This window comes from Lepisosteus oculatus, chromosome 2, assembly GCF_040954835.1.
Source record: "Lepisosteus oculatus isolate fLepOcu1 chromosome 2, fLepOcu1.hap2, whole genome shotgun sequence".
NCBI classification, from domain to species: Eukaryota; Metazoa; Chordata; class Actinopteri; order Semionotiformes; family Lepisosteidae; genus Lepisosteus; species Lepisosteus oculatus.
Window position 1 is genome coordinate 68,112,860 of NC_090697.1, and position 27,478 is coordinate 68,140,337.

The 27,478-nt window shown below is 38.1% G+C and overlaps 1 protein-coding gene across 1 annotated transcript in view; it reads left to right on the forward strand.

Annotated features, from left to right (window-relative positions):
• The first annotated feature begins 393 nt into the window (after window positions 1-393).
• Window positions 394-27,478, forward strand: part of htr7c (5-hydroxytryptamine (serotonin) receptor 7c) — a 34,158-nt gene continuing 7,073 nt past the window's right edge. Inside the window, exon 1 of the mRNA XM_015341320.2 lies at window positions 394-2,215. Within this exon, the coding sequence (XP_015196806.1) occupies window positions 1,746-2,215 (470 nt within the window). The 5' untranslated portion in view covers window positions 394-1,745. The remainder of the gene's footprint in view (window positions 2,216-27,478) is intronic.

A 27,478-nucleotide genomic window follows, 5' to 3' on the forward strand; every position in this document is an offset into this window, starting at 1 on the left:
TATGACAGTTTTTGGATTTGTCCTTAAAATGAAGAAAACCAGGAAGCTATTTCATGACTTAGTAATTGTGAAATACAATATATTTGGTTGTATTAAAAGTTCAATATCCATTGTTTTCGACTGTTTTAAAAGTGGTTCCTGAAATTACAGAGAATATGTAAAAACAGTATTTTCTTATATTTAAGAATGAATCCACCGTACATTATGAGAGTGCGTCATGTCAGCACCAAGAGGATTGTTTTACCAGGATGAAATGCAAATGAAAGTAAAATCTGCATGAAATAATTCTAAGAGCTGCAATACTCGAGGAGTACACGAGTGCTCATTCATAAAGTTAACACGAAAAACTGGCGATGTCAGTGTACCGCACAAGTCCCACCCTGAGGAGGTGTGCCCACGCAGACACCTGAGCGCGAGAACATCGGCTCCCTCACTTCATCAATACGACGGGCGTCCATTCGGTTACAGAATACAGCTGTTCCGCACAGAACGAACGGTCATTCCAGAACCATATTAAATTAGGCTACCGAGCGATTACGGGAACATCACACGTAATGCTTGAGGTAAACGGGCTCGTACAGTATATTCTGCTCGCATACTGTTCGTTGCTCAGCATAAGAAACCAGTTTGTATTGTAGTTAATTGCGATTTTAATTATTTGTACTGTTCCTAAAAAACAAAACACCTAAAGAGGATAAACCTGATCTGATTTCGCTTAACTTGTCACCGAATTTTAGCTTACTCAATCATTATTTTATCATCTTCATCATCATCTTCGATAGTTCGATTCTTTGCAGAATGTGAAAACACCGGCCTCGGCAAGCGGTGACATTTACAGCTATTTCACCGTACATTAAATTTACAAAAGAATTGCAAACTGAAATACAGTTCAAAATATGTCAGGAGAAATCAATGCAATCACGCGTGAAAGCTGTATTTTATCTTAATGTTTATGGACAAAAAAAGTAATTGGACGCTTTACAAATATATATACAGTAGTCCCACAATTCGCAATCTGCAGGTACTGTATCTGCACGGCTCCGTGTATTTCCGAATGACTTTTGGCACTGTGTGGTGTTTGTGGGTGTCACACTGGATCACTGAAAAGAACTTTGCACCGTCGCCGTAATAGCACCCGGAGGAGTTGGAAAGCAAGAGAAAACCCCTTGCATCTGATAAGACTGGCGTTGTTAGTTGATCTTAGTATTTGTAGTCACAAGGTGAACTCTGTACGGTAGATCTGCACACAGTCGTTTTAAGACTCCGTTGTGGCTTTCGCACTTGTCTCAAAGGTTCAAAGAGGAAGACGACGGTTTTACTCAGACTGCAGCAACCCCTGCGTTTTAGACGTTTTAGAGGAGCCGCTGAACTTACAGAGCAAACACAGCTTGCGCTCCCCGCAAAAAGCGCAAAAAAAACCACACATACTTTGTAGGAAGGTCTTTCACAGCTATGCGGGAGGAAGAAGCAATCTTCGAGAACGTCATGAGACCGAAACGGAGGATTTTAACGGCATTTTCACCTCAAGCGCATCTCCAAGCGGATTCCTTACTGAATTAACTCATCACATTTGTCAAAGTGGCGTTTTGCGGTTTGATTGCGGTTGTATTTTTCTGGTACTGGGAAAACGACAGATGGACCCCAGGTCAGACGCAGACGAATAAAAACACCCTAAGTATGCTCCAGACAAGAGCGCGCTGTTGGCGAGGTGTCCCCAGCACCGACACGGGCAGCTCCCGGCCGTGATGTTTGCTACTTCGGGTGTTGAACTTGCTTTGGGTCACCAAGACAATGTTTGGGAAGCGTCTAACGCCACCACACAGCTCTATCTCTCCAACAGCCTCCCAGCCTCGGATCCCACCGCCAACGTGAGTCAGTCATGCGGGGAACAACTCCTCGACTTCGGTACGGTAGAGAAGATTATGATCGGGGTGATGCTAACCATTATCACGGCGGTGACCGTGATGGGGAATACATTGGTAGTGATAGCAGTCTGTGTGGTGAAGAAACTGAGGCAGCCGTCCAACTATCTCCTGGTGTCTCTGGCAGTGGCGGACCTGTCGGTGGCAGTGGTCGTCATGCCCTTTGTAATCGTGACGGACCTCACAGGCGGAAAGTGGCTGTTTGGCGAGGTGTTTTGCAATATCTTTATCGGAATGGACGTAATGTGCTGCACGGCATCCATAATGACGCTCTGTGTCATCAGCGTGGACAGGTAAGGTGGCAGAATTACTTGTTGGTTGCAAAATGCTTTTGAACTCAACCCTCTGTAGAGCTTGTTTATCTTATTAAAATAAACAGCCTACTGCTTTTCAGAGAAGAAACCAGAAATAGAAATGTAGGGGAAAATGCCATGCACCTTCCGTACACGATGCGCTATGTACAGTAGTACAAAAACAAACTTCTTGGCTTCGCAGAAAATTAAAAACTAAAAAGTAATTGAAACAAAAATGTAGGAAGAGTAATGTATGTAAAACAAAAATGCAAGAAGAAGACTGTGTTTTTGAAAGTCAATAATCAAAACACCAAACATATTTTGCAATAACGTTTTCCTCTTAGACTTCAATCTGTGGGAACGTCATTCCAATGAACCGAATCAGAATAATTTTAGAGACGCAGATAAAAAATACATGAGGGCTGGCGGCATTTTGACAGAAAAGGAACAAGTAATAGGGTTATTCCATGCACACAGACCTGCTGCTCACACCCGAAGAAGGCTCCATGACTGAAACGTTGTGTTTTCTTTCTTCTCTTTTCAGCATGGAATAAACCTGTTACTTGTTCCTTTGCAGCCTACGCATGCTCATGCAGCTACCCACCTGAACTATTTTGACAGAAATATCTTTTTCGATTATCATTTTTGGTGTATTTCAGTATCTTAATAAATCTGCAACATTAGTATGCGGATACCTTATTAAAGAACTCTCTGCAATAAGAAGACATCTTTGTGCGCCGGATGTACATCTTTCCAGATTCAGCTAGTCTAACCACATTTAACTAATCTATCTACAATGCTTAAGTGAATTATAAATGTCTGCTCTATACGTGAACACTAAGAAATGTATATATATAATGTTTATTTTTACTACTAGGCCCGTTCCATATAGGCTACATGTCAACATACATTGTCTGGAAACTACGGGTAGTTTCTGTGTCCAAAGTTTGTCCAAAAGCCTACTTTTTCAATTATGGTGGTAACAAAAAAACAAAATTGAGGCTTCAGTCAACCACTCAGTTGCTTGTCCGTCCACAAAAATGTATTTCCACCATGCAATAATAAGAGCTTCCTGGTTACTCTGGACTCATTAATTCCTCACCGGTTTAAAAGGTTAGGCTGTAAGACCAGAAGTACAGCACATCACATGGTGCAAACATGATTTTTTTTTTTAATTCATATTTTAATGAACACGGAAAATTATCCCGGTGACGTACTGTACATTCGAAAACAAAGGTCAGGTTAGCTTACAGGTCAGCTATAGCACTTCACCAGAAGTCAGATCCAGCACTACAGTGCATGAAAATCACTACACAGAAGCGCGCCCGACCAGCTGACGTCATGGCTATTATATTAGTAAGTCGCCATGAATGAGCGTTTTAGATTTGTAGTGGTGTTGCAACCTAAGTTTTTTTTTTTATGTTAGCTAGTTTGACACCATCTCTCTTGTTATTAAATCCTCTGTGAAAATTGTCAGAAACATGCTGTAAATAATTGATCTTCTGTCGTAGTTGTAGCACTTTCTTACAGGGAACCGGCTTTTTGGGTGGACATTATGCGGACGTTCAGGGAGAGAGGATTGATTTATTTAAATCCGTTAGCAGAAGACGCCCTTCCCTGCTTAGACTGCAATTGTCTGCAAAGCAATTTATTTCTTTATTTAAGTCCTTCAAGATAATCAACGTCAGTGAATACAAGACACGTCCCAATTAACCTCAGACCCAGTGGTCAAATGCTTTATCATGGCTCACGGTGTCCCATTCCTAACACTGTCTTCAGGAGCATAATTGCCCCCAGGCTAATGCTGAATAAAGAGACCAGGCATCCTGGCCCACTGTCGTCTGATGTTATTATGACACCCAGACTACTGGAAACGGTAAATTGTTTTTGACATTGGTCAGAATTGTTTTCAGCAGGGCTTAGAGTGAAAACAGACTTAAAAGGAGCAACACACGTCACAGTATGTGATTGCTGAATCCCACAAAAATGTCAAAACGTTTGAAGTGTTCGGAATTGTCCAGTGTTGATGTACCGTAGGCCACCCTGCACGTCTCGGTGAAGACGTACAGTATAATTTTACTGTTTTTGAGAAAAAAGAATGCACTGACGACTAGTGAACATTTGAACAGACGTACACCCACACGATATTCTTAAAAAATTTAACGCAACACTTTTATAATAGACGTATATTATAAATAGAAGTTGAACGAAATGATTTTAGCGAGTCATCCAATGATACCGACTTTTAAGTGGTGATGCGGCTACACTTCAGTTACACCCAGCGGTATAAACCCGCATTAGAGCACGACAGAAATACCATTAGAGAGCCGACAGCTCTTAAAAGATCTATTTCTACCGTGCTTTTCCCAACAGAGGAAGTACGACGTCGATCTAAAACCACCGCTTTTGACCACCGATGAAAAGTTAAGGCAGAAGTGGCGGTTTCACTACCACTTGTCTTTTGCAGCAGTACTAACCTTTGCATATATTTATAAAATATCGTTGTTAATTAAAAGGTTGTTGCGGCAGGTTCGTTTTGCAATTTGTTTGCTTTGTTTTTGTGTCTCATGTCAGCGCGTATTTTGCGACGCCATTTACCGTAAGATAGTAAAATAAAACGAAATATTTAATTACCTTGAATGTACTGTACCATCAGAGTGTTAATATTTTAATTCTTGCACGGAAGTGTAGAACCCAGGCTCTTGTTATTCAGAAAAACCCGGCTTTACTACTTTGATACTCTAAATGGACGTTTTTAACATAATTTCGGGAGGGACAATAATGTAACGCAACGTGGGTTCAGGTGGGCGCCCTTGCCGCATTAGGTCGGCCCCCCATCAGCGGGGGCTCGAACCAGGGATTCCCGCATCACTCGACAGGGACCCAGCCCGGTGAGCTGAAGAGAGATTTCTTTACAACCTAGTAGCTGTAGTCCTGCTATCACAGGGAAGGGCGGCGACGTCACTGCTCTGGTAAGCCGGCTCTTACACACCCTGATGGCCATATGCGTCACAATAACAAGTCAGTCTCAAACAGCTGAACCTACAGGTAGTCACCTTCATTACGTCATTAGCTACACACACTGAATTCAAACGCCTCCCTTCGCATTTCGTCTCAAACATCCCTCCGCCTCATCTCTCAGTTGCAGTTACCAGGCGGCTATCCATTAACTAAGCTGGTTAAGACATTTCTCACCAGGTATCCTAAGCTATCACAAAGCATCCAGTTGTTGGATGTTGTTGTCCCTAGTGAAAGAAATGAGGCATAGGATTCAAAACACGACTGTAGGTTTCTGGATTATATCTAAAATGGGGGCTCCATTGTCAAAACCAGTATTTAAACCTGTTGCCTTTAAGATAACTGCTGTATGTTAATTCCATTTACAGTATAATTAAACCAGCAGTATGAAAACATCACTAACATGGCATCGTTAAAATGCTGTCATCTACTGTATATATACCACTGTGTACAAATCATTGCATCTTTTTTTATCAGAAACTTTGTATCCACATCTTCCACACACAATACACATATTTTTTTAAATAAATGTTAATTTATAAAGAAAACAATTGCCAATAGGCATGGCTATCTCTTACATTGCCCTCAATAGAGTTTGGTAACAAAAATGAACATAAACATTGATGAAGTTCCTCTTAAATAGTGTTTAAAAAGGGAAATGTAATTGTTCAATATGCAACATACAGAATAGGGTTTTAAAAGATAAACCTCTTCATTCCAAGATAATGATACAACTGTTGAACTGCTATTACCCGGTGACTCCAAAATATTAAACAATCTTATTTAAAAATAAGCCAGCATGAAATTGTACTTCATGCAGGCTTTGGCATTTGCTGTCTCTGAACGCTACAACGTATTATATATTAATTAGGTTTAGTAATACAGGTTTACAGGCAAATTAATGAATACAGAGAGAGCTGGAGAGAGCAAGTTGTTTATTCATTTTGTGATTCTTCTGTATTCTAGAACAAAAGTATCTGTATGTACATTATTGGCCCGAAACCTTACTCAGAAAAGGCAAAGCCTGTTTCCAAATGATACACAAGATAGAAGAGTGTCTTCATAGACCGAAAGAAAAAGAGGCTGACGAGAGAGAGACACAGACTTAAAAGGATTGCAGGTGGCCACAGGATACTGTAGGTGTTCAGACACAAAAGAAAAAGACTACGTCATTACGACTGACCTGTTGGAATGTCAGGTGTGAGATTCAAACCTGCACTTCTGTAAGAAATTGTGCTTAATTCACAGTTCTTTAGCACGCTGCACTATCGGTTCTCACCTCTTATAGCACAAAAGCCATCTTCACATATACCTTTATTTACTTTGTCACACTACCTCTAAGTCAAAATCTAATGCTTAAACATTCTGAAAAGTAATTACAAATGAAAACCGAGAAAAAATACTGTAGCTAATTGTGATCTTAATCTGACATAATAGCTTGTTGTTTGATTTGAAAGGCAATTAGCTACACCAGAACTTATTTACAATTGCTATTATTAAGGGTTGTGTATATTTAAAGTCATTTGCCAAACTGCTTTATACCATACGGTGTTTCGGGAAGCTGGAGCCTACCCAGCAAGCAACGAGCACAAGGCAGGGTACACCCAGGACAGGGGGCCAGTCCATCACAGGGCAAGTGCAAGCCAATCATACAGTACATGGGGACAATTTGGAGGCCACGGTACAGGCGAAGGGGGAAAATTTGTCCCAGACACTGGGATAATTCCCTACTCATATCAAGAAATGCCCAGAGTTCCTGCCCAGACAATCTCTCATATCAACCCATTGATTATTGCTTTTATACTGCCTTCATTAAGATGTGAGTCACCGCAGCTATAGATTGTTTTCTTATTATAAAAGCAGTCTAAAATTGTTTATAAAGGCTTCTGTTGCTAATGATTCTAAAGATAATTTTGACACAGAGTGATGCAAGTTTTAAGAATTTGTTTGCTATTGCTAGCAGCAGGTGGACAGCAGGAGGGAAATTCCCGATTCTCCTCATGTAAACGTCTTTATTAAACTGGGGAAGTTGCTTCAGGCAGGACTGTCAGGAAACTATCTATTACCTGATGAAGATGAGTCAGCATTCAGATTGCCCCTCACTGACGGAACGGGTAATGAGTCACGATGGGTAGCTAGATTTACATTCGGCTAAACTGATTACAGATTATCTTAGATCTTGAATTTACTAAAACAGGTTTTTTAACTGTCTGTACTTTAAGGGATAATTTATCATCGCAGAGGGAACAGTTCAGACTCTGAACGGGTGGGATCCAGATACATTTCCTGGAGGCCCTTGTGTGATTGTATTATGAGGTCTTTTACTGTTAACTTCTTCATACATTCACTTCATTAAAGGTGCAATTACTGAAATAACACTCCAGAGGCCAATTAGAAGTATTACGATTACAGAGTTAAATTACTGTAATTAACTGAGGTCTCATTGTTTTACTGAGAGCCTGGGTGAAAGAAAAGCCAGCAGACTCTAGGCCACTGGGAGTTTCAGACCCCTGCTCTAAACACTCTACATAACGTGCTGCTCTGAAACATGGCTCACAAAAAGATATTCAGGACTGCTCTCAATTTAAGTCAAACACTTGCTTCCATACAAAACCATACTTAAGGTTCTTGTGCAAACCTTTTGTTTGTTGTCTGGGCAGGCAGCATGGCTCCTTATTCTCAGCAGATGGTATTTTATTCTTTTGGAAATTAGAATGAACTCAGAGAGAAGGCACAAAGGTGTGCCACAGTTCAGATTAATGCAGAAAACCGAATGCAGAAAATGTTTTTTATTAATACCATTTTTTAAAATCAAGGCATATTACCATACAACACTGTCATAGCCTAAGCTCTGGCCAACAACATTAAGTTAAAAGGTCCACAGTGACAAGATAGAAAAATATGGTACACTACATCCACATTAAGACTCTGCCTTCAGAAACAGTACACATCTCTACATAGTTTCTGTCCCGACTGACCTACAGTATAAATCACATCTTTTGGGATCCTGCTGCAACCTTCTCTATACATTCACATGTGATTGTCATCTTTCAGGCAGCCATCCTGGCATAAAACCCTGGTTGATGCAATTGTTGTTTATACTGTACATTAGATGCATTTGTAGACACACTTGTGTAGTCATAAGTGACATTATGAGTGATCGCTTTTAGGACACGCATTATATGGGTGTCACTATATGTTTCCTTTTTTTCTTTGCATAGTCCATCATGGTTTATCTTGTGGTATCCATATCACAATTCCTTAGTAACATGTTGTCTGTTTGTCTGTCCGTCCAGGCAGGAGCTGATTTTATATTTTGTCTTTTTTTTATCTATCAACCACTTCCTGTAAACAATTACAGGTTGACTGAACTGACACATTATCCAGGTCTGCTGCTGCCTTCAATAATGCATCAGAGACATGGGCACCAACATTCACTGAGGAAAATGTCTAATCAGCTACAGCTCTACTGTCCTCAGGAGTCATGGGACATGTAATGCGCTGGACCTTTTCCTCTGAATTGGACAAGATGCATTACTCCTAGGGCGTGCCTGTTGTCACAACCAATCTCCACATTATCTGGATCTGATTCTTCAGATACCCCATGTACCCTTTCATTTCTCACAATCACTGATACAATAGCAAAGGAAAATATTTTCTCTTTCTTTGAACAATACAGAGTCAAAGAATTTAACATTTGCTGCATATAAAGCATTTGTACACTGCATAGTGTTGATATACAAATATACTCACATGTACCAGTACAGTATGTGATAGGTTAAGCTGTATTTTTAATGTAGCTTAGTCTCTAACAGGAGCTATCTTTGAGAGTTTACAGAACTGGAAGTTCTCTTTAACACTTCCACCAGTCTGTTGGTTGTTCTATGTGTGTTTTTAGGAGTTATTAATCAGTGCTGTGCTGGAGATTATTGCATACATAATGTCTTAAAATACATTTGTGTGTCTTAGACTGCGTAATTGAGGGTTGGAACTCACATATAATTTCTAAAGGCAAATGCCTAAAAATCTTTTTGAAGCCATTAGACATTTCTATTGATCTGACTAAAATTACTCACTAAAACATTAATTATAATGTTGATTGCAAAGTGCGACTGGCCAAATGTGCACATTGGGATTTTCAGTATACTTGTTTAGACAAAAATTGTAGCAATCAATCATGCTGTTCCATTTCAGCAGCTCCAATTAACAGAAATGCCTTCATAGAGTTAGCTGTGATAGATTATTATCCCCTGTAGTTGTTTATATTGCTTGTTGGTTCCAAACATTACAATTCAACCTCATAACCAAGGCAATTTTCATTAACAAAAAAGTTATTTTTCACTTTTTTACCTGATGTGCTATAAAGTGGAAATTTCCCTCATAGCTGGTCAGTTCACCTCCAGTGGTGGTCACAGCTGGGATACAACACAGTATCAGTTCCTCTAGGTGGTTACATATGTCTGTGGAGATATGGATCTTCAATCTTCTTCCAAAGTATGGAAGCAGCATGCTGGTTATGGATTTTGGAATAAAATGTTATGGATCTAAATAGCTGACAAGCACTCAGAGATATTCTTTGGTTTGCACCCTCAATAGGCACTGTGAGCAAGTCACAGGAGATGAGGTCTGGTTTGTAATGCAGGTGACCTGCCTTCCTCATAATGCTGAATTAAGATTGCTGTGACAATTGACACACTTTGGAGAGCACTTAAAATAGGGGACAGCAGCTTCCAAAGGTCAGATGAGATTCCATTCTCAGACTGAAATTGGTATGTGCAACATGAGGATGTGTAGCACACAACTGTGGCTCATTCTTGAGGAGGTGTTGGCATTGCGATTTCTTATTCTAGTCCAAATCAATTAGATTGATTGTCCATTAGTGACATGCCTGCCACCCCAGGCAGAGAGTTTGATGCAGCAGGAGTAAAGGGACACTTAGCTTTCTTATTAAGATTACTTTCTTCTTTTTCTTTTTCCCCAATTCTGTTTATCAAATATCACAGCAGAGACATCAATATTTAAACTTTTACATTTTTTAAGAGAATAACAATAAATGTAAGAAAAAGAAATGAAGAATGGAGTTAAGGGAAAAAAATAAGAGTGAAAGAAGAAAGAAGGAAAAAAGACAGACAAACAAAAAAAACAGTAACAGTCACAGCTATATCAGAGTTTACCATTTAAAGGCATAAAGGTTGTAGCATAGTTATATATAATGGCTTAGGAATATATACTGAGATCCTCTTTTAAACCTAATGGTCTCAAAGGCTTATTCCACAAATCTTTAAAACGGTTCAGCTCACCTTTTAGGATGAAGCATCAAGATTACTCTCTAAAACAAAACTGAATATTTTTACAAAGAAAATTCATATTAGGAAAAATGCAACTTGTGTTGCATACCTCCTGCTCAAAGACAATAAATGCTACACTAAGCTACACTAAGAACATAGCAATGCTGTTAACAACTTGACATCTACCTTCACAGAACACCACCATTGTAACTTAACCCCAATTCTGGTTATAAAGTAAAAAATGTACAATCAAGTGCTTTGTGAATCTTTCAGGATACTAATTTTCAATATTTCAAACACATTAAAAAGTTTGTTTTTAACGTTTGCAATAAAGTGTGGCACTCATAACATGACATATGACAAAGGGCTACAATGAATCATTTTAAGGTACGGTGAAGGGCTTTATGAGGAAAAAAAAGATTCACCTTTTAGCTCAACCTAAATGAATTAAGCCAAATTCGAAATATGAGTTCAGAAATGTGAGGGGAAAAGAGCGTCTGATTAGAGGTGATTGAGCACTTAGAGCACAATGAAGTGGAATCTTGTATCTGTCATTGTGGGGAAAAATAACATGGGGTTTTCAATCACAGGTCTATAGCAATCAACCACAATTTTGTGTCATCAATCTTTATTTTTTTTAAATGAAGCTTGTACTATAAGGGAAAGAAAGAGTACATACTGTATATTTATCAGTTTTGTGAAGTGTTGCAAAGCCTAGGTATACAGCATACATGTCATCTTGGATAGCCTTGATATATGGGCAGCAATGCCTTAGAAAGGAAAGGTACTGAAGTCACCACTGGTGTTAAGTCTCAAAAGTTGAAGTAGTAAATTTGATATGGTAATTTAGTATTGTTGTGTGTCTCCTACATACTTCTCTGTTTACCTTGCCTATCCCTTTTGATCTCCTGTGGTATTTCTGTTTTACAGAGATGAACAATTCTAGAAACTTAAAAACATTACAAACTACAGTACTCAGGAAATGTTCAAGTGGTAGCACTTACATTTACTTACTGTGGTATGTCCTAATATTATTATACAAAGCCTAGTTGTAATGCTAAAACTGCACTAAGCTCTAAAAGAAAAGTTTTCTAAACAGGTGTTTTCATGTTCTGGGATCAATCCTGGATGTAGTCTTAATGTTTTCCAACACAGTAGAAAGCTAATACATCCCACTGCTGCATTTTCAATGTGAGTGAACACTTTTCCCCTTGTGGGACTCATGGAACCACAGGGATATTTTTCTTATCTGTTAATGTTACATGCACAGGTGTGTGGACAATCAGTTTCTCCATAAATATTTGTCTTTGGAAATATTTACCTCTCATGAATATTGCTTGTGTCTAGTCTGTACTGTATGATTCAAACATGTTGCTCTGGAACACTGCTCATTTTGGAGAAACTGTGAATCGAGTGTTCTTATCTTTCTGAATTACAGCTCTTTATTAATGAAAGTTTGGAAGAAATAATGCTTCATACCAAGACTCTCACCAAACAAAAAATGGTCTGTTTGGGTAATTTCTTAAAATTTGAATGAAAACTCTTATGGAACCTCCCAGACTGTCAATAGAGAATCCAGTCTCTGCTTACCAGCAAAGTCACAGTTGTATCTAGAAAGCTGTGATTGTTGTAGCAGTAGAAAAAAATGTTACCATTTTTTACATTACAGTAATCTCTATCAATCCCTGCTGATAGTAGACTGCTGTGACGCAACACTGTATCTTAGAAGTAAAATTGATAAAATGTGCTGATGATTAAATTTTAAATGAAAAAAAAATAATAATTCAATGACAAAAAAAAGAACATGAAAACAAACTCTTATCTACACAGAATCTCAGGGCAATACTAAGGGGAATGTAACGAACTCATTAGAGTGAGAGAAGCCAATCCAGATTTAAATTACAAATTAAGGTTCTGAAGTCCTGTAATGTAGCAATATCTGAGATATGGACAAGAGTTTAAAAGGAATAGCTGCCAAGAAAACAAATATTAATCTTTTGCCTTAGAGGCAACGTTTAAGTGTTGTTGCTGTTCCCTGTTTGTAAATGGAACGAGCTGGCAGAGCAGCTCACACTGGCACACCTGAGCCGAGCTGAGCTGAGCTGAGCTGAGCTGATACCTGTCAAGCCCAGCCTGCATGAGTACGGTCTTATTTACACTATTCAAAGCTGCAGTGTGGGGGGGACACAGTGGACATGTTTCAGATTTGTTTTAGTTCCTGAGGACAGCGATGTCTTTTGCACATTTGTTTACCACCTATTACCGAATCCTAATGAAAATCAGCAGGTGAGCTGAAGACATTTTTCAGAGAGAATCATTTGAGGCCCAGGATAGGTATACTGTACTCGGAGGATGGAGAATTCTGCAATTTTCAAACTTCAAATTAAAATCAGCGATTCTCTAAAGGCACACAGAAATGCTCCTATGTGGCACAGTAGCATTGCCTTTGCTCTTAATCCCATTCACACACCTAAAAATACCATTGCTGTCATCACCCATTCATTCAGACTTATAGCACATACCAAAGGCTTCTTACATGGCCAGGAAAATAAGACCCCATTGTAGTCACTGTGGTGACTTGTCCAAAGGTTAAAAAAAGATAATTCATAGAAAGAAAAAGTGCTGAATCCCTACTCATCACATTAAGGTGCAAGTTTATGTTTCCACACTAAAACTGCGAACAATCAAGTGATTGAAAATTGTACTTGTCGCCTAATACTAACCCAAGTCTGGTTTTTATTACCAGACATGTGATGTGTAACATGAAGAAATGATAGGTCACATCACTGAGCCCACAAAACAATCAAATCCAATCCAAGTGATTTGTGAAATTTAAGCTCCTAACATAAATCGTTTTACACGAACGATATTACATAACACGGTGCAAAACTAATTCAAGATCATTGTTTTATATTTGTTTGTAAATTTCTTAGTATCATATCAATACATTTAACACATCTGTAAGTACTTCGTTGGCATTTAACAAATCTGCAGTAGAAAGTGAAATGACTGAAATCGGTTTGCATTTATGCTGTCTGCATTTCATGAGGATAAAGATTGAAATCCTATCATACATATACTGAATTTCACTAAATGTAGTTCAAAAGAAATACTTGAGTTAAGTATTTCTTAAATAGCTATTAAAACATTTGAAGTGTCATTGTGGTATCTCTCATTTCCCATTATGAATTCACTTTCTCCTCATTTTCACCTGAGTCTGATAACTCCTAATTAATAATAATAATTCCTTGCACTTACATCCTTACAGACACTCCACTCAAAGCGCTTTACAGGTAATGGGGACACCCCTTCACCACCACCAATGCGCAGCCCCACCTGGATGATGCGATAGCAGCCATAGTGCACCGGTACGCTCACCACACATCAGCTATCAGTGGGGAGCCAGTGATGAAGCCAGTTCATACATGAGGATTATTATGATGCCGTGGTTGGTAAAGGCCAATTGTAAATTTGGCCAGGACTCCGGAGTTACACCCCTGTTCATTTTAAGAGACACCCTGGGATTTTTAATGACCACAGAGAGTCAGCACCTCGGTTTTAGTTCTTATCTGAAGGATGGCACCTTTTTACAGTATAGTGTCCCCGTCTCTATACTGGAGCATTAGGACCCACTCATACCACAGGAGAGCGCCCCCTACTATCACCCCAGCACCTCTTCCAAGTGTTTCTGGAGCCATAGAATCCTTTTTGGATTATGGTGACCATAACTGACAACAAGCAAGGATCTGCATGGTAACACCTTAGTTTACTTGTGTCTACCTTTTTAATATACATCTGCAGTAAGATGTTGATAGCATTTTTCGTTTCTTTTACACATTGTCTAGATTAGGTCAGCAGTCAGTCAACACAAACAACCCTAATGATTTTTGTACATTTCTTAAATTACCACCCATTTGATAGTTATAACGTATAGTGCACTTCCATGCATTCAATTTAATCTGTCATGAAATCAGGATATCATAGCATCAGTTTACTCAAGCCTCTGATATACTGTATCTGGTTTTAAGAATAATTTCCACAGTTGACAGGATATCCACAGGAAAGACATAAAAGAAGTCATGTATTATTCAAAGCTGTCATATAAGGAGTGCCCTGTTTTATTTCTGACTTTATGTGGGACAGTACTCCTTAGATTCCATCAGTGTCAGCAGTACTCACAGAGCTTCTGTGCTTTTAAAAAAGCTTAATTATTTCTAGTTATTGGTATAATCCTGCTCTTTTTCTTATTAAATGCACTGCTTCATAGTGTATATACCTTGTTTTTATAGTGTAAGTCATAAAATCAGTTTTCCTCAGTAAAAGCTATTTTGAGTGCTTGTAAACATTGGTGCAAGCACAGGTTCTTGTACAAGGTTGAACTACCCTAATTTTCCCTCTGTCCATCAGATTTAAAAAACAGGGCGCAGTAATTATAAATATAAATGCAAAGAAGCTGCCATCACCATGAACACAACAACAACATCAGACAGGGAGTGCCTTGTTGTAATCTCTCCTGTAGCCTGTGCCACTCGACTAAGTTAAATGTAATAACATGACACAAGAGGGGAAAGCAACCTTGTTAATCCACTAGACAGCAAAATAGATAAGTATAATAAATAAATCCTTTGCAATACTTTCAGCCAGCTGGATGTGCTTTTCAGGTCACTGTTATGTAATGCAAGCTAAATTTGTCCTCTGTAACAGATTTTAAATTCATGCGAAAAATAAATTACATATTTCTACTGCAAAGCTCTGTGATTCTCACCAGCCTGCTCCAGTTCAACAGAAACAGAAACAGACTGGGTTACCAATAGCGGTTTAATAATAGAATTAAACTTATAAGTAATCAGGCATCCGTATTGCCAAAATTCCTCCAGTGGCATATGTTTCCCAGGTTCAATCCTGACGATACATGGACATTCCAGGTCGTTGATCATTTATTTGAGAATCTTCACTGGTTTGTACCAGTGTCTTGAATTTTAAAGCAAATAAGAATGTGTAAGAGTTTTGCAGTGTGAATCAGTACATGCCATGTATCTTGTTTTGAAGCTTTTGCCTCTGAACCTGGACATTACAAAAACCGACAAAGAACACTGTATCTCTTGGGGTTCTGTGATCAAGGATCCCTCTCATGTGCTCTAATCTTTGAAGTGCTTGCTACACCATGTTTCCTCCAGAAAAGGTTAGTGCACTATGCTCAAGCACTTAACTGGGGATCACAGGCCCAAGATTTTGACAGGCTGGCTACATTAACTTTTTTTTCCGTCATCACTGCTGTAGCTCACTCCTTCTCATCTCTCCATTTGATATATCTGTGAGAGTTGTTTTTTTTCCCCAGCAATACTTCAACGCAAGCAGTTTCTCTCAAGTCAGGAGTGGAGTACACCATCTGGATAGTTGTGTGTCTCAGGTGCAGCCATCTAGTCATTAAGGCACTGGGGCACAGCGAGAAATGCAAAAAGGGACGACAAAATGCAGAAGTGTAGATCGGGACACAAATGTTGAAGATCAAAAAGAAAAAACTTGCCTCTGTTTCTGAAACCAATGTGATGTGTAATGTGTTTCAAGAGGTTTTACAGGGGAGGGAGTTTGGAATCTTGCATCCACATGTTCATTGTAGAATCTTGCACAGCAATTTCTCAAGCTTAAGGTCTACTCGATCTTTGTAAGACCCTGTAATCATTATCATTATAAGTTGTGCAACATGGGTCTACACATATAGTGCCTGTAACATCAGGAGAATGATTCTCCTCATGCAAGGTCTCAGACTTGGACATTTCCAAACATGGAAATCTGACAAAGACTAGACCAGTTCCTGTTCAGTATACCAAACTGGTTTTGGTTTGTAAAGTAGAGATGCCAATTAACAAAAAGACAGATCAGAACTTTGCCTGGAAACTACAAAAAGCCACATCATAAATCCCTAATAATCACAGAGAGTTTATTCCCTACATGACGGTTGCCTCAGAGAAGAAGCAGAGCTCAACTGGACAACTTTACTGAACAACTGTCTATAAGATTAATGCTGGGTCAGCAATACTGTCCAAGATCAGCACATGAAAGGATCAGATGTACTGTATGGCCACTGGATACCCTCTAGTCCTCAGCCCTAGTATTTACAGAGCAGTCAGGGGTTCCTAAAACTATTGGGTTATACTGTACATCACTGGGCATTCCTACAACTATTTCAGCATCATCCCTATAATGATTTCTTTTATCGTTACATTTCAAATCATTTCTCTCACTTTAAAAGGCATCGGCTTGCTTTCATGCTGGGGTATGCCCTCGACGTTGCTCTCTTTCGGATGTCATTTACAGCTACTTTTTGTACTCCTGATGTGCTGGAAGGTGCTTTAATTTTGGCATTTTTTCCAGCCGCAGCATGCAGTATCAGGCTAACCATGAGGTCAAGGCCCTGCACTCAATGCAGTCTGATATTTTGAAAAGGGTACAGTGGACTACAGTACATTTAAAAACCTGTCAGAATCCGAACAATATAATGGAAAATCACAAACACATCACATAAACAAGCTCAGCCACAAATGGTGCAGTGTAACATTTAATTTTGCAGCCCCATTATTTGTTTGTCAAAAATGTAACAGCAGAGAGGAAGAGAAAAGCAGGGGTCTGTAACTAATTTAGAATTCGGGGAGAAAGGGAAGCTAACAGATTTTTTGTCACAGTGTGATACAACACGGATCTAAACTGCAGCATAGCTCGCATGTGAATACAAAGAATACAGTAGTATCCAAGGGGAGACAATATCACAAAAAATATTAATTTATTGCAAAATAGATCAGCAGCAGACTTGAGTTTTCATTTATAATCACTGAAGTTTTTGAAGTATAACCCCAGGTAGCTTTAGATATCTATAGATGAGAAGACCACAGTTTATTCATGAGTTAAAATGAGATCTGTGAAATTCCACCCTAAAGATTAAAATTATGTTGAATCTGTTCTGAATATGGACAAAGCTAAAGCATATTGCAGACAGTAGGTCTGGCTTTTAACAAAGAAGTATCTGGAGCATAAAAGAATCAGAAATAAATTGAAAACTGTTTTGTGGGCTTTATATTCATGCTAAGGAGAAACAGCATGACCTACAACTAACTCAGATTTGGACTTTTGCACTGGTTGCTTGTTAATTTCAGAATCAATCCTCAGAACTGTGGTGCAGAGCTACAGAGTCCCGAGTGGAGAGGCACCATAATACTTCAAAGACACATTCACACACCCATATGATGTACTGTATGTAGTCTCCAAAGTCTGGACTCCCATCAGTCCTCAAGAACAACACTTTGAATGTAATGAAATCTTCAGTAATGTGCTTCCAAAGAGTTTTCTAATGTTCGATGTTTAGCAAATATTAGTAAGTTTTGATTACTTTTGAATTGTATTGCATCATTTAAGTTGCATGGCTTTTCACTTATCAAATTATTCAATTTTCTGTTGTGTAATGTTTCAGAGGTCACGTACAGTATCTTATGCATGTTCAGGGACTATGGCACTGTGAGGATGAAATGGATTAAGGTTTTTTCTATAGATCAGCAACTGGACAAAAGAAACTTAACAAATGATGAGGACCTTGTCTAGTTGTTGGTACTTAAGGGATACAAGAATGTTTTAAGGAAAACTGATGAAAAATTATGAAGTAATGTGTCTGCACATTTTACACCTGTTTGTACAAAAAATGTCATTTTCTGTCCACTGAATTTGAATTTATTTGCATTCAGATGATTTGGAGAAATGGTAGAATTTTCTGCATTCACAACATAATAGGCAGAATATGAATTAATTAAATCATAAAATATATCAGAAATATTAAAAACAAATGCATTTTATATTACACTACAGTAGAGTGAAGAACTGCATTAAAGGTAAATGGAGTTGTCTCCGTAGCCACTATGTTCATAGTAGACTATAATGTTTTTAAATGGGTCATTCATAGCTTGAGGGGGCTTTCTGAAATGGTTCACTTGTCTTGTGCATCAAAAGGGGCTTTGGATCACCATTATGAGTGCAGTTATTTTATGCACCATTTGAATTTTGTTGCTGAAGCACAGTGATGTACCTTTCTTACAGGTTTCCAGGCAATTGGGTTGATAAGAGGATCCCATGCTTAACTCATGCTTCGGATACATGCTTGCCAAAGCTCTTGGTACAAAAATATCTTTTTTTTTTTACAGTAGATTTCCAATAATATACAGGAATTCTGTTTTAATGATTGATGGGGGGTCCACATTCAAGAAGAGCAGTTAAATTAATCAGTGTACAGCAGTGAAACAAACAGGTTGTGGTGGTGACAGATACCTTGAAAGCAGGACGTTTCCTCATGCATCGTTGGTGTCCAATTCCCCATTCAGCACTAACATCTGTGACCATGTGAAATGTCACTTATCTAGGTGGTTGAAATAATAATAATAATAATAATAATAATAATAATAATAATACAATAAGCAAAGTATTGTTGTTTTCAATCTGATGTGGACTGCATTGATCACAATATTCACATTAGAAGATTGGAAATTGGAAGATGAGAATAACAGCACAAGTAAAAAAAAAGATGGTTGATGATGATTCTTTAGTGTCATTTCTTACACTATACAGGCAAGCACTAACAGGTCAATAGAATTGGGTGCATATTTTATAAAATGTCAAATTCACTTAAAGGGAGGAAGAAGGAAGGAAGACATTAAGACCTACTAACAACCTGAAGAAAGTATCATGCAGATCCCAGTTATTACAAGTGACCCCTATGTTCTATTATTAGAGAGCATCTCATTCTTGAAAGGGTTTTGGCAATGCCTTAGCCGTACCCAGAAGCTTTAGGGTGTAAAATCAGCACTACCCCCTGGAAGGTTTGCAATACATCTGTGTTCGTATTATGTACAAATTTAAAAGTATTCTAGTAGACTGAGAACAACACTAGCTACGTGTATTTGTAACATTTCATTTCGGATAAAGAAAGACTTTTTAAAACATAAAATAATAATCTACTTTAAGTACTGAGCAACACAGCTTTCAAGCTTTACAAGGGGAGGTTGGTGACTTCCTCTTCAAATTACAGTATGTCTTTGTCCATAGAAGTGAGAGGTAAAGAAACATTATTTTTTCTGTATTTGTTTCCTCATCCCCAAAGTCCCCCTTTCTTCCAAATGTGTATTCTGATTTTTACAAGCAATAGACACAGACATCGAATTAATAATTTTTCTAGATGTTAACACGGGTTATGACATGGACATGTATCCAAACAAAGGTAACTTGTTTGAAGAGCAAAGAAAAACATTTCTACTCCATAAGTATCATAAACACGTAAAGTTTTATTGGGGCCTGGTCAAGGTCAAGGTATACCACTGTATTTGTCAGGTAACAGTCAACAAATTGAACAAATTAACAAGAACAAAAGATTCAACAATCAATAGTGTTAATGTCTGGACATGCATGTTTTTTACAAGATTCAGTTATATTTAAGAATTTAAAATGAATCAATTGTTGTAAAACATCTCTCACTTGTAAAAAGCAAATATTAGTACTGACTGATTCACAATAATTATCTTCGACTCACTTTGAGCTGTCAAATCCTGAAGCTTTTTCAATTTTCAGGGATTTGGAGATCGATGAGATGCAATAAAACCGGAGTCCGGTCTGACTTGGTTGCCAGATCTTGAAAACTGTGCCTAAAAACTGCTTTGGTAATGTTTTACTTGAATCAGTAACCACAGTCTGTACTCCCTCATAATCACTACACAAACAACACGTCTAAAAACCAAACAGCAAAATAAATTTTCTCTACAGAGAGGACTTGTCAGCTCTCAAGTAATTAATGGTGCCTTCTATCATTTTCATCTGAATTCTCCCAAACTGCACGTCTGCTTTAAAGTCTCATCATGAACCATAATAAATAATTATGTCCCTGTAATGTCAGTTGAACAGATGGTTATAGAATATTTCATTTGTTGTTATATTGTTTTGTATAGTGTTAATGAAGATGTTATACAGTAACTGTGTTTTAGCCATATTCAAGTGAACTGTTTCTACTTATTTAAGAACCTGTTATGGTCACAGTGAAATCAATATACAGAACAAAGAAATCTGGACTGTAATTAACTCTGAAAAAAACTATAAACTTTTTAGGAACAAGTAATAGGTTTATTCCATGCTGAAAAAAAGAAGAAAGAGAACACAACGTTTCGGCCGTGGAGCCTTCTTCAGGTGTGCCTTCTTCAGCACACCTTGCCTTCTTCAGCACACCTTCTTCAGCACACCAGGTGTGCCTTCTTCAGCACACCTTCTTCAGCCCACCTGAAGAAGGCTCCACGGCCGAAACGTTGTGTTCTCTTTCTTCTTTTTTTTCAGCATGGAATAAACCTATTACTTGTTCCTTTGCAGCCTACGCATGCTGACACAGCTACCCACCTGAACTATAAACTTTTTATGTGGATCTTCACACTGAAATATATCCTGCTTTCTTAGGAATAGTTTATTGGTGAGGAATTGTTATCTTGTTATGTTACTGTTAAGTTCCAAAAACAGTGTGTCAGAAGAGAGTGATCAAATTAATAGTAGAATTAATGTAGTCAAAGAAATACCTCACATAGACAGGTTAAAGGACCTGAATCTCTTTAGATGTGATGTAATTTAAATATCCAAAATCCTTAAACCCACTGATAATACCACCCCAAAGGACACAGGATTGACAAGGGAAATTTCAGAAAAGATGCATTTAGTTAGAGCTTGAAAAAAATAATTGCAGGTATATGAGAACAGAGTGGAATCAAATTGTTGATGACACTTGAGGATACTTCAAGAAATGATATTGGACAAGGTTTTGGGAGATGTAATCTACGAGCAACCAAATGAACAAAGATGGATCAGAAAGCCTTTACTTGTTTGTAAATGTTTTCTATACTTTTCTGTAAGATGTTGTCTTTATTTTGTTTCAGTGATTTGTCTTTATACAGTCAAGAAATTTGCAAACATAAATATTACTAGAATCCAAAACAAGTTTCCAAATTAACCTCGAACAGTCTTTTTTTTCCATACACCAAGTTAGAACAGCTTAATTAAAAAAAACAGATCAAATGCACAAGATCCAAGTAAAACAAAAATTCCCTTGGGCAGTTAGCTCCCCTCTTAAAAGAGTGTGATGATGAAATTGTTCTATTAAGTTAATGTGCTGCGCTTTGTAGGAAGACTGGAAAATGACACCCAAAATGTAGAATCAGAAACAAAATGTTTCAGAGAAGACTGAGAAAAACATCAAGAAGAAAACAAATACTTAGTGTCAGACAGCTCAAGTTGAAAATACGGAACATTGTCATATTCAGAACTGTTCCAAAGATTTGAATAGTCTAACAAAAATATAAAAAACAAAAATTAACCCAGGGGCATTGAGGAAAAGGATTGTAAGAACTTACCCATAACAAAACAGGTATAATGATGGCTGTACTACAAAATAGTTTCAATACATACCCAGTGGATAGACATCTAAAATGGATCTATTAAATATGGGTCATAAAAATATAAAATGTAATTGAGCCTAGTGAAGCACAGAACACAACACCAGGCTACTCGTGCCAAGAAATTACATGCGGACAAATTTATCATGTTCAGTCTGTTTATTCAATTCTAATTCATCTGAAATTGAACCATCTGGATATCAAAATCATAAACACTGAAGAAGTAAAAAATTATAATCTGCATTAAAAAATGACATCCTATTGTGTATAAATGCTGTTTTACAGGATTAAAAGAAAGATACTGTACAGTCACAGCATGGTCCTTGCTATTAAAATGGCAACTCCACAATGTATGAAAGAATTACCTTTCAACTCTAGGTGGGCGCTGTGATAGAATCACTTATTGCATACAAAATTGGCAAACGCTGATGGGCCACTTAAAGTTGTCATCTTCAACTTTTCTTATGTGCCAAGGAGTGAAATATTATTTTTGCTGTTATTGGATTTACATGTACAGTAGTTACAACACACACATTTTTTCTCATGAGGAATATGCAACTCACGAGGCATTGGTTGTAATAAAGTTGGACTGACGTCAGGCAGGGCTTTCAATAAATGCATGTGTTTCAAGTTCACTCTGGTCAGCTGGGATGGTTTTAAATGACTTTTGCAGTGTAAAAGAATGAAATCACTCACTGTCATGAATCTCACTTCTGTCTAACTGGCAGTCATAAATTGCAGAACTGCTGTAGTGGCCTTGAAGCTGGATTTAAGTTTAACATGAGCATGAAATCTCCACTGAACATAAGTGACCACAAATCCACAGAATTTTGATTTTCCTTTATGTGTCAAATAGAATAACCACTGTATATTAATTTCTTTAACCTAAAGTGTCTTTTTTAATTTTTCTTTCAAAGAAAACTCCTACATGTGACTCTCAATGTGATCATCATCATACTGTGCATGCGTCACACACATGGAACTAAAAGTATGGAGTATGTATAGAAGAATATCACAGTAATTAAACGAAGAATACAATTATTGAGAAAACAAAATCAATATAATGTGATGAAATTTTGTTCCATGTAAGCATTAAAAATCATGTTGTATCCCCACAGAGTCACATAAAAGGAAAACATTAATGTCAATGTATTAAGGAGTAGTTGTTGCAGTATTGCAGCAGTAGTAGTAGTAATGAGAACCAGTTAAGGCCCACCAGTTAAGGAATTCATCATTTTATCATACAGTACAGCCTTTTTTTAGTTCCAAAGCAGCAGCAGATCCTGACAAACCAACATTGCCTTTTGAGGCCCAGTTGACAGGTACAGTAACTTTCAAGTTTCCCTCTTTCAAGAGCCTGTGAACAGAGGCTGAGGGGGGAGGCCAGAATGTTTGTCATGGGCTCTGTTAGTCCTCACAAAATCAAAATGGTCTTTGTGGCTGTGTTTACAAACGAGAGCCTGTCACCTTTACCCAAGATACTGTAACACTGTCGGTTGGGGAGTGCCACAGAGCACCAGCTGGGAGCCAATTGCTTCCTTTTCCAAAGAAAGATTACAAAACCAAAACTATTTGTCACATTCTAAAAAAAGAGCAGTTTGATACAAAAATCACTTCTTAACAAGAACACCTCCTAACATCCCAAAGTACAAATGCCAGAAGTATGTATCGCAATGCCATCTTTTACATCTTACCAAAAATTGGTACAGTAGGCCAACATGGTTATACAGTACCATAGGAAGACAAACTATGGGTGAGGATAAACAATTCTCTAATAGATCAAGCTGTATTTTAGGTTCTTTCATAAAGTAAATGCTACAGAGACCATATGAAATTCTTTTAGCAATATGGTTACACTGCCAAATGAAAAATCACATCACGTTCATTAACAGGAAATGTTTTTTTTGTGTTTCAAGGTATGGAGGAAATAAGGTGGTATCTCTTATGACATATGAAGCACAGGGGTATAGTATATGGTTTTAAAAGCATTAAAAGAACACAGTTTGATTGCTTATGAGGGTCATAACCCAACTGCATGCACATACCATACGCATAAATATGCAAAGTTGCACAATATTTTTCCTGATATGAAACAAGGCAGATCACTTTAGAAACTGTATGAAAGAACCCTGTTTACTGTGCAACAAAGCTTTCCATATTAACCTGAGCACTCCCCAGAAGCATAACAGTATACACAAAAGCTGTGACACGAATGTCAGGTTTGTGCACAACTGTTTAGGCCAGGCCCTGCATTATGGCTTTCTGAAGTCTGAGTACCAAATGTGAATAAATGTATTAGTAAAATAATTATTAATTAAATTATTAGTAAAGGGTGGCACAGTGGTGCAGTAGTTAGCACTGCTGCCTTGCGGTTCTGGAGCCGTGATTGGTCGATAGTGTCAGGGTCATGCTCCAAATTACATTGGCTCAGACTTTCCTGGTTCTCAGGTCCGTGTATGCTAAAAAGGAGGGCATACTGTCCAACTAAAAACAGTACAGAATCCATGTTCTTGTTCTGCTTTTGTCCCTCAAATTATTATCCTAGATTTGAAAAAGTAATACTGTAAAATACAGTATACTAACACGATTGCACTTTCTTTTACAGGGTGGATAGCAGCTCTCTCTCTCTGTCAGTGGAGTGGTCCCACCCTGTATTTTTCGTACAGTTACTCAAGGCATTTTAATACTCTGTGGAAAAAAAAAGATGCCACCCAACCACTGTTTGACTGCCTAAGTGAAGCACTGTAAAGGAGTCTTATAAATGTTCCATTTCTTCTTTCCAAGAAATCAAGCAATTGTGAAATGAGATAGTACTGTAATAGAGGCAATTTTTAAAACTCAAGCTGCAAGGGCTTAGGGTCTACATTGAAGAAAAAAAAAATAAACTGAACCGGCAGCCGGTGTTTTTCCTGTCTCTGTGTGTAGCACAACTGCTAAATCGATGCCTTCCCCGTGAGCTCAATGGATTTGAAAACAGCCACCATTATTGCAAATTGTCACTTCCACCATAGGCTTTGCATGAGATAATTCTGCTTGTCTGAAAATAGATGCATTTAAGCACACTTTCGAAAGTCAATAAAAGTGCGTGGTTACTGTGTGAATTCAGAGCCAGCATGAGCTGTTCACTGAAATGGGGGAAATTAAATACTGAGCCATGTGACTGTCCTTAAGATTTCGGTTACTATGACAACTGTGACCTCCATGCCAAGATTATAGTCTTCATCAAAAGACAGGCAATCTGGACTTCTAAAGTATACGGTTCAAGGGCCTTACTTCATTCCAGTGCTATTGAGCTGGATTTCGAAAGATCCTGTCTCATGAATTTTTCTGCAGTCAACAGTTTGTATCCGATTATGCAGTGTTCCCCATTGCCAGTTCTGGATAACCACAACTATGAAGGATTTGTAGGGTAATTCAAATCCTCATTATCTTGTAAATGGTAGTAATTTAGACCAATTAACATCAATAATTGATTTAATTAAGCTATTAAAAGCTTGTTCATTAAAGGAGCAAAAAACAGAATATCCAGTGACTATCCAGGATCAGGAATGAACATCACTGCCCTGGTGTGTCTGATGTAATCTTCTCCATTTTCTACTTTTATCAAACTATCTACAAAGAAATTGGCAAGAAGATTATCTGAATCTTGAGCCTTAACTGAGCTGAAGATGAAGGAATATCTTGCTGAATTATAATTTTTTTAAACCTGCTGCCTCCAACCAGCTGGTACCCTGAATCTCCTGACACTCCCAAACATACACAAAATACACACCGACAGTTACATTGGTAGGATGAAAAAATTGAAATATTAATTATATTGATTCTAAATGTCTGCGGGGAATTAATTGGTTCATAGCTAAATGATGCCTTAGCTCCATTGACAATACCTTAATGAAACAGACAGCTCCAGATGGTAAGTGACATGTGTGGGATAATGACCTATTTATTATAGCACTGCAGCACATCACTGAAAGGAAGTGTAAAGTAACAAGGTAATAAAGAGCTTGCTAAAATCAGTTCAAAAAGTGGGGTTAGAGAAAAGATGTGGAAAAATATAACACATAACACCTGCACACGTATTCAGGGGCAACATTTGCCTGAGTAGTGAGTCGGAATGGAATCAGGGCACAGGTCGTGGTGGGGGGGGACGCAGGAACAAAGGTTGAAAACACAGCACCGTGAAATGCCACTCACGCGCACCGATAATCCACAGCCCCTGTCAGCGCTGTGAGGTCTTTCAACAACCCGTAAAAGAAAGCTACGAAAGTGTTAAAAAAACGAGAGCACCTGCTGTTGATGCACCTGTGCCCCACATTGCGCCACTAGGCCATGAAATCTGTGATAAGGGCTGTTTGACTATGCTCATACCAGCCCTATATACATCATCATATCTTGGACTGTTTGCACAAGCTTCCTGTTTCTTTTTTTTTCCCCCAGCTGAACGGTGTGGTGACAACTCATTGTAGCCAGGTATTGTGTTTGCAATCCATCAGACAAAGCATGCCCAAACAGGTCCCAACACTCGATTCCATAAATAGAATGACTCTGGAGGCCAGTGAGCACACAGTCACGTCATTTCAGCAAATAACTTATACAGTCAACATTTTACTCTGGAAAGGGTAGACTTTACATATGCCGATTATATGATCCTTCTATTTCCAGTTATTTTCTAGACGAAGAGGGCCAAAGATCTGATTTGCATAGCAGTGAATTATAGGGTGTTTCAGTTAATGTAGCCGCTATTTAAAAAAAATCTGTAACTTCAAAAAATACAGACTACCATTACTTCACTCCCTATTAAAAAGTGCCCTTCGGTGGTTCGTCTTGTCTGCCCTATAGTTGACATTCTTGTGGCAACTTGTCAGACATCACGTTCACAACTGAGCAGAAAGTGGAAGTAGTGAGGTGGTTTTAATCTCAGGCTGTTCTCTTAAATAAAGTAAGGTAAAATCACTCACAGTGGAAACAGGACATAGATAAAAGCTACAGTAGGCTGCACACAGCACTGTGTGCTGAAGAAGTCAGCCTTGGATACAGCAAAGATGGCTTCATGGAATTGAGGAATGTTTTTCCAGCTTTTTCTTGATCACATTTAGGTGTTCAGAGGTACGTTTTACCTTGATTTCCGTGTGACTCAAAAAGATTTCCACATTTGCGTTCCAAACTAAGTTTAGCTTGTTTATTAATACATTTTCCTATGTTCCCTACTTTAAAGAAAATCAGTTTTGACAGCTTCCCAGTAATTGTTACAAAATGGTTATGTATACCGTAACTATGGCAGACACTAGCCAACATAACTTCATGCTGGAATAAGATTAAACATTAATGGCTAAATAAAGCAGTATCAAAATGAATAATAATTCACCTCTGGGTGTAACTGCCAACTTGAATAATTGCTGCTGACCCTGAGGAAGTACAATAAAATAACCACTGCCAACACAAGGAACCCAGAGGCAAATAAGACAAAACGGAGTCCTTCTCTCTGTAGAACTTGGAGC